Source organism: Staurois parvus, unplaced genomic scaffold (assembly GCF_062004578.1).
Source record: "Staurois parvus isolate SC_StPar_1 unplaced genomic scaffold, SC_StPar_1.0 ptg000327l, whole genome shotgun sequence".
NCBI classification, from domain to species: domain Eukaryota; kingdom Metazoa; phylum Chordata; class Amphibia; order Anura; family Ranidae; genus Staurois; species Staurois parvus.
Genome location: NW_028318123.1, coordinates 5,233,108 through 5,249,857, shown reverse-complemented (window position 1 = coordinate 5,249,857; position 16,750 = coordinate 5,233,108). Strand labels below are relative to the sequence as shown.

Genomic DNA, 16,750 nt, shown 5'->3' with positions numbered 1-16,750 from the left:
AATGAGGCTTACCTTTAGGTACAGTAAATATCTCCTAAATGTGACTGTTTAGGAGATATTTACTTTAGTAGCAGCCAGTGATGTCACCACCGCATGTGCACTGCGCTCTGAATGAGTGGTGCCATTCATTCAGAGCGCTGTGCCATGACACCTGTGCACATGCGTGGGAGTGATGTCACAACAGCTCATCCGAAGCCCGTGAACCCAAAAGGAAGACCGGATGATGATGGAAGGCTTCGTTTTCAGGTAAGTCTGTCATAATGTGTTAGTATGCGGTGCATACTTGAACATTATGACATTAGCTGCACTTGCCCAATTTTTTATTTTTGTTTTGCGTTTCTACTGCTTTAAGATGAAGACAGGGGAGGACTGACTCTGTCCGGCTGGAATCACAGTGAATAACATTCAACCCAACAGAAAATATACTATTTGTATACTATATTTATTGTATTATTGCTAATATGAAGCATGAATAGAAACTCAACCAAGTTCTTTTTTGTAAAAAAAAATGAAAGCTTCTATGATCAATATGGGAATGTAAATAAACTGCTTGTAAATTTGGAATGCCATAGTATTTGAAGGCAGCGCTGCCTTATTTGAAAGCCATTATTGTTTATCACTGAAGCCTTCTCTGCAAAGTTCTAGTGAATAGTCATATTGGCGTCAAAGTGACAGCACTGTTTCCTGATACACTTTAGTGCTGAACAGGTGAGAGTTACATGACAGAATGGGTTTTTACAAGCAGAAAATATTTGTCTTACAAACCCAGTTTCTTCTTTCAGAAAGGGATTCATGAGTGGAACTTCACTGCTTCTTCCATAAGGGGTATAAGGTAGGAAAATTGAAACAACATTTTGACATGATTATTTTCTCAGCAATTTGGACAAACTGTATTTATTATGTATGTTATGTTTAATGCTTTTATTTAACTTTATCATTTATTCAATTTCTTCTTCAAAAACTCTGCCCCATTCACATTAGTCCCTGTCCATGCAGCGGCTTAAAGGCCTTGTTCACCTTTACATAAAAAATAATAATTGCAGGTAAAAGAATGTGCCTTTATTATTTTTTAAAACAAGAGTCCGGAAAGCATTGGACCCACAATCAGCAGATCGTGGGTGCAATGTCAGGCTACCGCACATACTCTCTACAGCTCTGTTATCCAAACCTCTGTAAGGGCTGTCATTACAGAGCTGTAGGCAGTGTGAATGGACTGTGGGCATGCTGATCAGACCACCTGCAGTTCATTCAAACTGCAAGTTTGCCTGCCATGGTGGATGATGGTACTTGCAGTTTATTCATTCTTAAGAAACTGAATGAGTGATGCAGTTGCGTGGACAGATCCCCACACAGCCATACTACTTTTGAAAGTAACAGCTGGTGCAGGGAGAGGAAACCCCATGTTACATTTTCCACCCTAAAAACATTCCAAGGTGAACTTACCCTATAAAATCTTCTGTCCTTATCAAAGACAAGCCAAGTAAGCTGTCCACATGGTGGATGAAACCTACAGTATGTAAGCAGACCATGCAAACTGCGAGCCCTTCTGGGAGCTGGACTTTGATATTAAACTACTACACAGTTAACCACCAATACATTGTGCTTCCCTATTACTAGATATCTTTTTGTGTTCAATGCAAATAGGGATTTCAAAACAAAGAGGCATTTTTTAAAGTAATACAAAGTCTGTTCTGTTCAAACAATTCCTGGAAGAGTCCCTTGTAAAAAATTACAGTTTTATGTACCTGACAGTCCTTTGTTTATTTGTGGAACTACACATAACTTGATCTGTTTTATATTGTTTTTATGCCACACATTTCTAAATCTTAAATCAGCACTAAAGATTTTAGGATTCGGCCTTTAAAATAAGAATTATATGTACAAATATGTAATATTTATTAGAATTGTTTTTTAGTGCAGACATAAACTGGCCATAAACATATAAAAATTTGGCTGGAACAGCAGGGACCAGGAGAGTTTCTTTTTGTGTGTGTCTGTCCCTGTTCAAAAGAGACTGATAAATCAACTTCAGTCAAATGGACAAGCTGGAAAACTTTTGTCAATCAGCAGAGCGTGGAGTCCTGTGTTCAGAATACAATGTCCTTGCAAGGGGAATTCCTCCTTCCAACTCACTTGTGTGGATGAAGGAATCTTTTTTCTTTTTTTTCAGCCCTGTGACTGAATTAAAAAAACAATATACTGTCTATGGCTAGCTATACTTCCTGTGTATGAACTACATCAATAGAGAAAGATCATTCAGTAATCTTAGCTGCTATGTCACATGTGGGATCTGGTAATGCAAAATTGTTTTTCAAGATAATAGTTGATTTATTAAATGCAAATAGGCATCTCGCATTGCAAGGAAAGTTGCCTCAGAGCTTAGTGAATGTGGCAAAGTTTCACTTTGTAAAGAATATCCAATCACATGCAAGAAAAATTTAAAAAACAGCCTTTTTGCTTGCACATGGATTGGATGATGGAAGTCAACAAAGCTTAATATTCACTGAGCTCTGGGGCATTTTCCCTTGCAAAGTGAACAGCCTGTTTGGTTTTAGTAAATGAACTCCATAGGCTCTGGGACTGTTATCCTGATCCTTAACTACATGGTGAGTCACTGGCTTGTAATAAGCAACATTTTATTAAAGAAACTGACATTTCAGCGGGAGAAAGCACGTTCCAAGTCAGTAACTCATGCAATAGTGAAGAAAGGATGAGGATGATGGTCCCAGAGTTTTCACATTCAGCAGTGGCAACTACCATATGTCTATATTGGCAGCCTTCCTTAACACTTTCACTGCCAGAGTCATTTTTGCATTTTTTTGAATACATATTTTTGAAAAATCATTTTAGGTCTTAAGATTACACAAAACCCCCAAACATTATATATTTTCTGAAAGCAGACACCCTAGAAAACAAAATACTAGTAGCTCCAGTTTTTCATGTCACACAATATCGCAAAAGTTTAGGAAACCACAATTTCAGTAAAAACACACTAAAGTGAATTTTAGGGACATCAAAGGCAAGGGTTCTGCCTGTCAGTTTTAGACACAACCCTGGTGGCTGCAGCCACTGGATTGTGTGTAAACCCTCCCCCTGTCATGTCCATACAGCATAGCAGCAAAAGGGTTAAATCTTTCAATACACACTCAACCTGTTTTTAGGGTGGAACATGTAATATGTTCCCACTGCTGCAGCTGCTCCCCAACCAGCACCTGTAGTGACAGCAAGACGGGGATGTTCTCCCGAAAACGCTGTCACAATGAAAAAAAAACCAAAAAAAAACCCCCAAGGCTCTGCCCACCCAGCTGCATCATTCATTCACAGAGTTCTGTGAATGGGAGAACTACAAGTACTGTCAGCTTTTGCGGCTGCCGACTTGTAGTTCTCAATGAGCTATCAGGGCGCTGTTTAGCGCTGTGGTAGTTTATTGTTTCTTCCTGTCATTGTGTAACGAGGTATGAGCAGACAGCTTACACGGACAGTTTGCAGGTGTTCTGCATTGCACTTCCCAGCCAGTGTCATTAGTACAGTGACAGTGTATATTTTTAGCACTGATCACTGTATTAGTGTCACTGGTTCACACAAAATGTCATATAGTGTCAGATTGTCCACCACAGTATCACAGTCTTGCTATAAGTCGCTGCCATTACTAGTATAAAAAATAAATAAATAAAAATTCCAGTATACATAACATAGTTTGTTGACACTATAACTTTTGTACAAATCAATCAATATACGCCTATTGGGATTTTTTTAACCAAAAATGGGTAGCAGAATACATATTGGCCTAAATTTATGAAGAAATTAGATTTTTTAATTTTTTTCATTGGATGTGTTTTATAGCAGAAAGTAAAAAATCGTTTGTTTTTTTTCAAAATTGTTAGACTTTTTTGTTTATAGCGCAAAAAAATGAAAAACCCAGCTGTGATCAAACACCACCAAAAGAAGGCATTTTTTGTGGGGGAAAAATGACATAAATTTAATTTATGTACAGCGTTGTATGGCCACGAAATGGTCAGTTAAATTAACGTAGTTCCATATAGCAAAAAACGTCCTGGTCAGGAAGGGAAGGTAAAGTTTCCGGAGGTCAAGTGGTTAATCAGTGCACATCTTATGCAGCACAAAGTGCAAGTAGGAAGGTTTTTAACCTTTTCACTGCCAGGAAGTTTTATATACACTCCCAGTGGCTCCAGCCACCAAGATGGTGTGTAAATCTGGCAAGCAGATTGCTGGCTGTCAAATAAAAGCAGTCCAGTGGAGCTGCACATACACACCTCCGCCATTTATCCTGTGCTCTGCTTGTCCATCTGTAGGCCTGGGAAGAGCAAAGTGGTGTCGCTGGGTAGGGGGGAGGAAACTGAGCAGACACATATCCACTCTCCTCCCAGCATGGCCGGGGAAAAAATGTAGTGCAACCTCATCTTTTATATTTTACCCCAAAAATATATTGCAATTGTGTGCCCTAAAATTAAAGTAGTTGTAAAGGCTGAAGGTTTTTTACCTTCATACATTCTATGCGTGAAGGTAAAAATGCCTTCTGTGTGCAGCAGCTCCCCCCAGCCCCCTCAATACTTACCTGAGCCTCATCGTGATCCAGCGATGTGAGTGACAGCCTGGTATCTACCTCCTCATTGGCTGAGACAGCCAGTCAGCCAAGAGGAGAGGGAGGGGGTGGGGCCAAGCCGTGGCTCCGCGTTTGAATGTACACATGGTGCAGTAGGTGCTCACATAGCAAACTGCTTGCTGTGGGGGCACCCGACAGACAGGAGGAGCCAGAAGAGCCTGCGGGGGACCCGAGAAGAGGGAGATCCAGGCTGCTCTGTGCAAAACCACTGCACCAAGTAGGTAAGTATAGACATGTTTGTTATTTTACAAAAAAGAAAAATGAACCTTTAGAATCGCTTTAACTTTGGTGTATATTTTTACTGAAACTACCACTATTTTATTTTCTAGGGTGTCTGCTTTCAGAAAATATATAATGCTTTGGGTGTTTGTGCAAACTTCAGGCCTGAAATTATTTTTTAAACGTGTGCAAAAAACAAGCAAAAACATCTCTGGAAGCGAAAGGGTTAAATCATTGGTACTCGCTCTGATTTTGATTAGTTGTATTATGTCAATAAATACAGTATTTGTTTTGTTTCTAAATTAATGGACATCTGGTTACTTGTCTATATTTACAGCATATCAAAGTTTGATGAACGTTGTTGCTTTCTTTATGTTCATGACAATTCAGATGATTTTCAGATATACTTTTCCACCGAGGATCAGTGTAGTAGGTAAGTGTAAGCTGTTTTTAAAAGTCTGGGGGTTACATTGCATTTTATCCTTAGTCTATCTAGTGAAGGCTAGACTGCAGACAAATATATATCTGAATCAGAGTTTCTGAATGGACTGTGACCAACATTGATGAGGTCATCTCTGTAACTTCTTATTCTGTCAGCATGTTTACAGATAGCACTATGCAAAGGAATAGCGTTCCGATTTGTGCATAGAGCTGCCCTTTCTTTTAGCTGTACCAGGGACTACAGGGGGCTAATATCAAGAGAGATCCAGGTACTTATTCCAGTTCTGTGTAAAAATGCAATAAGGGCCTTATACAGTGCCCTGCAAAAGTATTCATACCCCTTGAAATTTTCCACATTTTGTTGTGTTAGAACCAAAAACGTAAATGTATTTTATTGGGATTTTATGTGATAGACCAACATAAAGTGGCACTTCATTGTGAAGTGGAAGGAAAATGATAAATGCATGGTGTGCATTTGTATTCAGCCCCCCTGAGTCAATACTTTGTAGAACCACCTTTCGATGCAATTATAACTGCAAGTTTTTTTGGGTATGCCTCTACCGGCTTTGCACATCTAGAGAGTGAAATCTTTGCCCATTCTTCTTTGCAAAATAGCTCAAGCTTTGTCAGATTGGATGGCGGAGCGTCTGTGAACAGCAGTTTTCAAGTCTTGCCACAGACTCTCAATTGGGTTTAGGTCTGGACTTTGACTGGACCATTCTAACACATGCATATGCTTTGATCTAAACCATTCCATTGTAGCTCTGGCTGTATGTTTAGGGTCGCTGTCCTGCTGGAAGGTGAACCTCTGCCCCAGTCTCAAGTCTTTTGCAGACTCTTAACAGGTTTTCTTGTAAGATTGCCCTTTATTTGGCTCCATCCATCTTTCCATCAACTCTGACCAGTTTCCCTGTCCCTGTTGAAGAAAAGTATTCCCACACATGGTGGAGATGGTGTGTTCAGGGTGATGTGCAGTGTTAGTTTCCCGCTGCACATAGCGTTTTGCTTTTAGGCTAATAAAAGTTCCATTTTGGTCTCATCTTACCAGAGCACCTTCTTCCACATGTTTGCCGTGCCACCTGCATGACTTCTCACAGACTGCAAATGGGACTTCTTACGGCTTTCTTTCAACAATGGCTTTCTTCTTGCCACTCTTCCATAAAGGCCAGATTTGTAGTGTGACCAATTAATAGTTGTCCTGTGGACTGATTCTCCTACCTGAGCTGTGGATCTCTGCAGCTCCTCCAGAGTTACCATGGGCCTCTTGGCTGCTTCTCTGATTAATGCTCTCTTTAGGTGGATGGCCATGTCTTGGTAGGTTTGCATGTGTCATACTCTTTCCATTTTCTGATGATGGATTGAACAGTGCTCCGTGGGATGTACAAAGCTTGGGATATTTTTTTATAACCTAACCCTGCTTTAAACTTATCCACAACTTTATCCCTGACCTGTCTGGTGTGTTCCTTGGCCTTCATGATGTTTTTTGTTCACTAATGTTCTCTAACGAACCTCGGAGGGCTTCACAGAACAGCTGTATTTATACAGAGATTAAAATACACACAGGTGGACTCTATTTACCAATTAGATGACATTTGAAGGCAATTGGTTCCACTAGATTTTAGTTGTGAGTATCAGAGTAAAGGGGGCTGAATACAAATGCATGCCACAGTTTTCAGAAATGTATTTGTAAAACATTTTGAAAGCCATTTATCATTTTCTTTCCACTTCACAATTATAAGCCATTTGTGTTAGTCTATCACATAAAATCCCAATAAAATACATTCACATTTTTGGTTGTAATATGACAACATGTGGAAAATTTCAAGGGGTATGAATACTTTTTCAAAGCAATGTATATACAGTCCGGTCCATAAATATTGGGACATCGACACAATTCTTACATTTTTGGCTCTATACACCACCACAATGGATTTGAAATGAAACGAATAAGATGTGCTTTAACTGCAGACTGTCAGCTTTAATTTGAGGGTATTTACATCCAAATCAGGTGAACGGTGTAGGAAATAAAACAGTTTGCATATGTGCCTCCCACTTGTTAAGGGACCAAAAGTAATGGGACAGAATAATAATTATAAATCAAACTTTCACTTTTTAATACTTGGTTGCAAATCCTTTGCAGTCAATTACAGCCTGAAGTCTGGAACGCATAGACATCACCAGACGCTGGGTTTCATCCCTGGTGATGCTCTGCCAGGCCTCTACTGCAACTGTCTTCAGTTCCTGCTTGTTCTTGGGGCATTTTCCCTTCAGTTTTGTCTTCAGCAAGTGAAATGCATGCTCAATCGGATTAAGGTCATGTGATTGACTTGGCCATTGCATAACATTCCACTTCTTTCCCTTAAAAAACTCTTTGATTGCTTTTGCAGTATGCTTTGGGTCATTGTCCATCTGCACTGTGAAGCAGCGTCCAATGAGTTCTGAAGCATTTGGCTGAATATGAGCAGATAATATTACCCAAAACACTTCAGAATTCATCCTGCTGCTTTTTTCAGCAGTCACATCATCAATAAATACAAGAGAAGCAGTTCCATTGGCAGCCATACATGCCCACGCCATGACAATACCACCACCATGCTTCACTGAGGAGGTGGTATGCTTAGGATCATGATCAGTTCCTTTCCTTCTCCATACTCTTCTCTTCCCATCACTCTGGTACAAGTTGATCTTGGTCTCATCTGTCCATAGGATGTTGTTCCAGAACTGTGAGGGCTTTTTTAGATGTCGTTTGGCAAACTCTAATCTGGCCTTCCTGTTTTTGAGGCTCACCAATGGTTTACATCTTGTGGTGAACCCTCTGTATTCACTCTGGTGAAGTCTTCTCTTGATTGTTTACTTTGACACACATACACCTACCTCCTGGAGAATGTTCTTGATCTGGCCAACTGTTGTGAAGGGTGTTTTCTTCACCAGGGAAAGAATTCTTTGGTCATCCACCAAGGTTGTTTTCCGTGGTCTAACGGGTCTTTTGGTGTTGCTGAGCTCACCGATGCGTTCCTTCTTTTTAAAAATATTCCAAACAGTTGTTTTGGCCACGCCTAATGTTTTTGCTATCTCTCTGATGGGTTTGTTTTGTTTTTTCAGCCTAATGATAGCTTGCTTCACTGATAGTGACAGCTCTTTGGATCTCATCTTGAGAGTTGACAGCAACAGATTCCAAATGCAAATAGCACACTTGAAATGAACTCTGGACCTTATATCTGCTCGTTGTAATTGGGATAATGAGGGAATAACACACACCTGGCCATGGAACAGCTGAGAAGCCAATTGTCCCATTACTTTTGGTCCCTTAACAAGTGGGAGGCACATATGCAAACTGTTGTAATTCCTACACCATTCACCTGATTTGGATGTAAATACCCTCAAATTAAAGCTGACAGTCTGCAGTTAAAGCACATCTTGTTCATTTCATTTCAAATCCATTGTGGTGGTGTATAGAGCCAAAAATGTTCCCAATTTATGGACCTGACTGCATAACTGATTTTTACTAAGAATTTAAGTTTCCACAACGACCAATTAGTTTCAAATTTAATGGTGGGTTTAATGCTGATAGGTGGCTGAGAAGCAACTCCAATTCTTAGTAAGAACACATTTAGACAAAAGGCCCTTAATTTTTAATATACACACAAGTTGAAGAGATGTTTTTTGTTTCCTCAAGAAACATGATTAATAGTGATTTCCTAGCAATGAAGAGCTGGCTTTATATTTATTGTGTACAAATCAATGGAATTGATTCATCGCAAGTGTTTCTCATAGAGAAAAAGAAAAATCAATTAAATGCAATGTAGTTAAAGTGAGGAATATATGCTATGATCCAATTCTGCTGCTACACTAAGGGGTATCATTAAATCATTGTTGACGACATCCAGATTCAATTAGCTATCATTAACCTAGAACATTTAATCTAAGTGTATATCGAAAAAACATAGAGCTGAATTCATATGCAGACTGCTAAATTTCTAGTAAGTCAAGGTTGGCTTCATCACATTTGCCCTCCCACCCCCAAGCCTCCCTTTAAGTCCTTTAATTTAATAAACAGACTTGGTGATCAATAAGAAGGCTTGGAAGATGGAAGGAGGTAGGGTCAAATTGAGTTTTAAGCCTCTTGTTTATGGGCATAATAACCTAATGATGTTTATATGCAGGATAGGTTGGAGGAAAGATCCTTTGTGAAAAATACAAATTACGTTTATTCTGTAAAAACCTTGCATATAAACTCCTGTATACATACATAAAAGTCTTCTTCATCCACTTCTAGCGCCTAGTGTTTTAGTTTACGTGTATGTACTTGCTTATACATGCATACAAGCATAAAATAGGCTACATGCACATGGGGGCTTTTGCCTGTGCAGTGTAAAGACAATGCATGTTTCTGGTGTCCTGAACGTTCATATAGCAGCCCAAAGACAAGAGTGGGTGAAGATGGCTGTATGCAGTAATGCACAGGTATAATGCACCAAATGCACTTTACATTATGTCTGTGTGCGTTTACTACTTTACGCATATAACTGCATACAGCCACTTTCACCCATTATTATCTATGGGCAGCTCTACGCAGCTCTAGGACACCTGGGATACAAGAAATACGCAGTGTCTTTACACTGCACTAACGTGCATGTAGGCTTACTGCACTCAGACGGGCATTGATAGGCGGTACTGATGGGAACTTTTAGGCAGCACTGATGGACACTGTTAGGTGGCACTGATGGGCATCACTGATAGGCATCACTGATAGGCTGATGGGCACTAGTAATAAAAGGTGAATATAATGGCGCCTAAGGAAAGGGTATAAATGAGATATAACCTAATCTACCAGCTGCAAACTCCACCCTAGTAAATATAGTGTGTCACAAGGAATAAAAAATAATTTGCGCTAGTAAAAATATATACACCCCAAATACACAAATGTAAATCTACCAAAAAATAAATAAAACAAAAAATATAATAAATAAATAAGTGTCCCAAAAAAATGTCCAAAATTAATATCTTTAAAGTCCAAAAAAATGTGAAGAAAATGCTGACAATCCACCACCAAATAGCACTAAATAAACTCACCAGAGCTGAATGATAAATCAGCATAAAACACTAATTTCCCTGGGGGCAATACTCTGCAGGATGATGAGCCATTTCCAGAGGGTGATATTCAGCAGAAGCCAACTCCAAATAAACCAAAATGAAGGAAGCAATGATCTGTATTGAAAAGTACCACTAAAGAAATCCACTTCTCCCAGACTCCACCTTATTCATATCCAAAGGGTATTAGGCCAGACACTCGGAAAAGAACAATAACAACTTCATAGTGCAGTACCTTAAAACAACTTCATTTATTATGTACTCATTGCACTTAACTCAAAAGGTGTCCCAGCCGACACCAACGTTATCAGCATGTAAAATCCACAATAGACAAACCCAGCCACTCGGCACATGCGCAGTAGATCGCTGGGAAATGTAATGACGTCACATCAATCAGACCCCGCCCTACACGTTTTGTCATCGACATTCTCACGTTCCGCTCCGTGTGCTGTGATTTGCCTGCACTGTGGGTGCAGTGCATCTACAACTTTCCTGGGTTAGCTGGACAGAACTCACAGGATATAATAGAAGTCTATGGCTAAGCACAGCAAACCCGCAGGAAACCTGCAGGGGAACTGCACCCGTGGTGTGGGTAAACTACAGAACATCAGTGTGAAAGCAGCCATCTACTATTATGCCCAGTGTATTGCTTCACAATGACCTGAAGATCTCTTCTTTCCTGCTGCTGGCAGCACTCTGAAGACTGCTAGCCGGGATAAGAGGTGGAGTGCAGTTGGTATCACTCCACATGGAGCAGGAACCAGCACTACAGAGGAGACATCAGCTTATGTGACTCTTGCTCCCTACTACAACTCCAACTTTACAAGTAGTCCCTCTGCATTGCACTCTGTTCGATTCTCTGGGATGGTGGGTCAGCAAGCCCATACCGCGATATACCAGTCACCTGGCCACTACCTACTGGCAGATTGCGATCTACGGGTTGCTGACCCCTGCTTTACAGGAAAACTTTAAACACTTGGGGTCACAAAGGAATAAAATGAAGCTGCAGTTGTGTCCTCATTCTTTGGCAATTGCTTTTTTGTGAGTGCATTTGAACTGGACATATGGCAGTTCCTCTCTCCTGCTTTCTTCTTCTCTTCCCTCTCCACTAAGATAAGCTTTAACCTCCCTGGCGGTATTCCCGAGTGTAGCTCAGGGTAAAGTTTCAGTACCAAAAGCGGTAACCCCGAGCTACACTCGGGCTTACCCTGCAGCGTTGCTCAGGGATTCCCTGCAGCGCTTACCTTGTCCTTCGCTCCCGCAATGTGTCTCCTGCAGCGTCTCCGGCCATCTCCTCCGGCCGATGCCGGCATCCTGCTTCCGTGTTCCGGTCCCTGTGACGTCGGGACGTACGGGGGCCGGAACCAGTGGCAAATTTGAAAGTTTAAAAAATGTCATTTTTTTTTTAAAACGATTATTACATAGCAAAACATTGCTGTTTCAAAGCATTTGACATACATTTTGTCCCTACTGCTTTGTCCTGTGCCCTGCCTGCGTTTTGACTGTTCTTTCTGCCTGGAAACTGGGAAAAGTCCATGGCGTCCAAAAAGCGTCCCTTTAGGTCAAAATCGGTTTTAGACCAACTAGAGAACAGCGATAGTAAATCAGAACTACTTGCAGAATTGAGTGATAATGATTTGTGGGGAAATTCGTCATCAGACACTGAAAACGATTCTGCGACTTTGCTCAGCGATGTGCGAACTTGGCGCTATATTTCAAATTTCAGTGTTTATGGTTTGATTATATTATTGAATTAAATTTATTATTATTATTTTTTATGATTATTTATTAAAATATAATTTATGATTTCGTGTTTCAAGTTTTATCCTATCCGGAATGTTTACTAGACTCTTGTTCGGACAGATTTCAGTGAGTTATTCCTAAAAATGACAAGCCTACATTAAAAAAACTACATATTTCCATGCAAAATAATGGGACCGCTTTCAGTACCAAAAATCTGAAATAATCATACCGCCAGGGAGGTTAAGAGGCTTGGACCTGCCTTTATAAGGTTTTACCTGGAGCATCTCCCTACCTGCTCAAGTTAATGAAACCTGCTGAACAAAGGTCCATGTGCACATGGCTGTTTGTTTTTAAATGTGAAAGAACTGGGACTGTTATGCTGATTCTTTCTTCAAACCTTGTGAATCAATGACCTAAAACAAACATGTGGAATAGGAAATCAGCCTTTTGACTGACTATCTGCTTGTTTATGGTCAGTGAATCACTAGGTAATAAAGCCAGCAACTGGATAATGGCCCTGGAACCTGCACCTTTAAATACCAGCTGGCATATTTCTGTACACTCATATTCCCTTCAAGAATCTGTCCACACCTGCCCTAAACATGATCATATATTTGTAAATGTACAAAGGCTGGGGCGAAAATGACTTTGCATGAAAGTAAAGCTAACAGATACAAGCAATGTTAATGCAGAGGTCTCTCCTGCTGTGTGTTTGTATTCTAAAAGGGGAGACTCCTCCCCCCATCATAATACACTGATCAGGGCTCGCAGCTATTGGCTGCAAGCACTGATCAGATGCTGGTTTTCCAGCATGTCCCTTAGACAAAAGCCGGTCCTCAGACTGGCATCTGTTGGATAAACAGCTGTACACACTGACCAAAAGTTCAGCAGGAAATAGACAAGTTTTGGCCATTGTGTACCCAGCTTAAGCTCCTTAGGCAGGCCATAGGCAGAGCAAAATTCTTTCCTGTAATGACGGATTGCAGGAACGAAATTTGATTCCCCCATCAACACAGACAGTGTTGACAGGGATATCCCTTCCGCCAAGCTATTTTCTTCTTCTGGCAGGGTGGATGATCAGGGGAAGCTGTCCCTGCTGGGAGAACACAGTGATTATTGCTAGCAGCTATGACACTGTAAATCACATGTAAAATCCGGCAGGCTGATTGTACCCACGTTGATTGATCAGTCAACTTGGGTACGTTCAGCCTGCCCATACATGGTTTGAATCTCTGCCGGTTCCTGCTAAACGGGCCGAGGTTCAACCCGTCTATGGCCAGCCTATGCTGCTATGTGCACATATGAGATAAAGGTTTCTTAACTCCAGTAGCGCTCATTCTGCTGCTACCCTTAGAATAGCCAACAACTAAGAAGAGTCACATCACCAGACTTTATTTAGTAAGCAGTCTATCTTAAAGTGTCATTGTAGTCTATGATCAGTCCTGACCTCATGGATTACACTTTCTCCATTTCTACATACAGTGAACTGTCATGTTACAACCAAAAACGTAAATGTATTTTATTGGGACTTTATGTGTTAGACCAACACAAAGTGACACATAATTGTGAAGTGAAACAAAAATGATAAATGGTTTTCAAACTTTTTTACAAATAAATATCTGAAAAGTGTGGCGTGCATTTGTATTCAGCCCCCTTTACTCTCATACCCCAAACTAAAATCTAGTGGATCCAATTGCCTTCAGAGGTCACCTAATTAGTAAATAGAGTCCATCTGTGTGTAATTTAATCTCAGTATAAATACAGATGTTCTGTGAAGTCCTCTGTGAAGTTTGTTAGAGAACATTAGTGAACAAACAGCATCATGAAGGCCAAGGAACACACCAGACAGGTCAGGTATACAGTTGTGGAGAAGTTTAAAGCAGGGTTAAGTTATAAAAAAAATATCCCAAGCTTTGTACATCTCACAGAGCACTGTTCAATCCATCATCCAAAAATGAAGAGTATGGCACAACTGCAAACCTACCAAGACATGGCCGTCCACCTAAACTGACAGCCCGGGCAAGGAGAGAATTAATCAGAGAAGCAGCCAAGAGGCCCATGGTAACTCTGGGGGAGCTGCAGAGATCCACAGCTCAGGTGGGAGAATCTGTCCACAGGACAAATATTAGTTGTGCATCCCACAAATCTGGCCTTTATGGAAGAATGGCAAGAAGAAAGCCATTGTTGAAAGAAAGCCATAAAAAGTCCAGTTTGCAGTTTTTCGAGAAGGCATGTGGGGGACACCTCAAACATATGGAAGAAAGTGCTCTGGTCAGATGAGACCAAAATTGTACTTTTTTGACCTAAAAGCAAAATGCTATGTGTGGCAGAAAAATAAAACTGCACATCACCGTGAACACACCATCCCCACCGTGAAAAATGGTGGTGGCAGCATCATGTTGTGGGGGTGCTTTTCTTCAGCAGGGACAGAGAAGCTGGTCAGAGTTGATGGGAAGATGGATGGAGCCAAATACAGGGCATTCCTAGAAGAAAAACTGCAAAAGACTTGAGACTGGAGCGAAGGTTCACCTTCCAGCAGGACAACAACCCTAAACATACAGCCATAGCTACAATGGAATGGTTTAGATCAACACATATTCATGTATTAGAATGGCTCAGTCAACCCTAAATCCAATTGAGAATCTCTGGCATGACTTGAAAATTGCTGTTCACAGATGCTCTCCATCTGATCTGACAGAGATTGAGCTATTTTGCAAAGAAAAATGGGCAAAAATTTCACTCTCTATACGTGCAAAGCTGGTAGAGACATACCCAAAAGACTTGCAGCTGTAATTGCAGCAAAAGGTGGTTCTACAAAGTATTGACTCAGGGGAGCTGAATACAAATGCACACCACACTTTTCAGATATTTATTTGTAAAACATTTTGAAAATCATTTATCATTTTCCTTCCACTTCTCAATTATGTGCCACTTTGTGTTGGTCTATAACAAAAAATCCCAATAAAATAAGTTTACAGTGTTGGTTGTAGCATGAGAAAATGTGGAAAATGTCAAGGGGGATGAATACTTTTTCAAGGCACGGTATGTATTTCCTGTATGTATGGTGCGGTATTTTCATCTTTGATTACCATTTAAGCATTTTACTCTTCAGATTGCTTCCTAATTAAACTACAGAACTGAGTAACAACAAATAGACTGGTCTCTCCTAGCAAAATGTTTTTAACAGCTTAATGCCACATCTCTTATATCTTTAACATATGTTAACTGATGTTAAATGACCTTTAACAGTATACAGTACATTATTGATATTCCATTTTGAGGAGCAGTGTTAATGCACATCTTCTGTCACTAACAGGTTTTGTAGTCTTGTTAAAGAGATCATCACGGATGTTGTAGGCAGTGCTGTAGAGTTGGAAGGTGAGGCAGATGGAGATACATTAGAGGTAAGTGCAGCTTTATATAGAGGTGGCTTATGTACATTACTTAGTAACCTCCTTTGATGTACATTGCAATATGCATACTTTATGTATTTTGTGAACGTCTTGCATTCTTGATTAAATATTTTCATAAAAATGGTTTTTAGAACTAAAGTACGGTATATTAGAATACTCTTGCCACCTCATTGTTCTTTCAGAGTGCACCTGCCACATACTGTGTGCACTTTGTAGTTCTGTAATAAAAAATTATTTGCTAATGTCCGCCAGATGCCATAGTGATCCCTAAGGGTCCTTTCACACAAGTCTCATTAGTTCAGTCATGTTTTTTGCAAAGAAAAACCTGATGAATACTGGTTACATCAGTTTATATTGGCTTGCACATCTGTCTTCATTTCACTTTAGTTTAGTTCAGTTAAGTTTACATCAGTTTTTGCAGCTGTTTTTTTTCAGTTGTTAAATAAACTAGTAATAGGTGACAAAAAATGTATTTCTTGCTTAAAAGCAGACATATAAATGAAATGGACGTGAACAGGCAACATCCATTTATATCCATGTACATACGTTTATGTCCACAAGCATGAAAAGGATGCAAACCTTTTCCATTTTTTTTCTGTAGACAGAAACAGACTGATGTAAATGGTTGTGAATGGATGTTTGTTTGTTTACATCTGCCTGACTGAACATTGTGGTTCAGTCTGGACCCATCAGCAAAACTGACAGGCGGAATGCTTGTGTGAAAGGGCCCTAAGGGATGAAGTATTTCCAAACTTAGTAATGCTAGTTGTGGCATTTTACTACAACTCCTACCTCGGCTCATTGCTAGTGCTAAAGCTGGCATACAGGCTCTGCTTGAGGAGGTTGGGTATGTGCAACCCTAGCTCAGTCCACAAATGGAAGAGAACAAATCATTTGCAATAAACTGAATATTATCCTACATATTATTGAAATTGTGCACACTTACCTAAGCAAGTTTTATTTGCTCTATCTGAGTCAGACAATCATCTTGAGTGTCAAAGACCAGGTGGTACTTGAAGTCAGAGGCGAGGTTCACACTGCAGCTGCGATTTGATCCAATTTTCAGTATGATTATATAGTGAAAGTTGATTGCATTTTGGATTTGGTTTGCATATTCTACCAAAATTGCACTGGAATCACACCAAAGTAGAACAGGACCCTTTTCCAAAATCGCACCATGCTGTGATGCATTCATGTTAGCAGGCACTATTGAAAACAG

At 40.2% G+C, this 16,750-nt stretch overlaps 1 protein-coding gene across 1 annotated transcript in view; it reads left to right on the top strand.

The window, feature by feature from the left end:
• The window catches only part of MAP3K15 (mitogen-activated protein kinase kinase kinase 15), a 367,125-nt gene that overhangs the window by 256,913 nt on the left and 93,462 nt on the right, over positions 1 to 16,750 (top strand). The window contains exons 12-14 of the mRNA XM_089683901.1: positions 783 to 832; positions 5,181 to 5,276; positions 15,435 to 15,522. Of these exons, the coding sequence (XP_089540027.1) occupies positions 783 to 832; positions 5,181 to 5,276; positions 15,435 to 15,522 (234 nt within the window). The remainder of the gene's footprint in view (positions 1 to 782; positions 833 to 5,180; positions 5,277 to 15,434; positions 15,523 to 16,750) is intronic.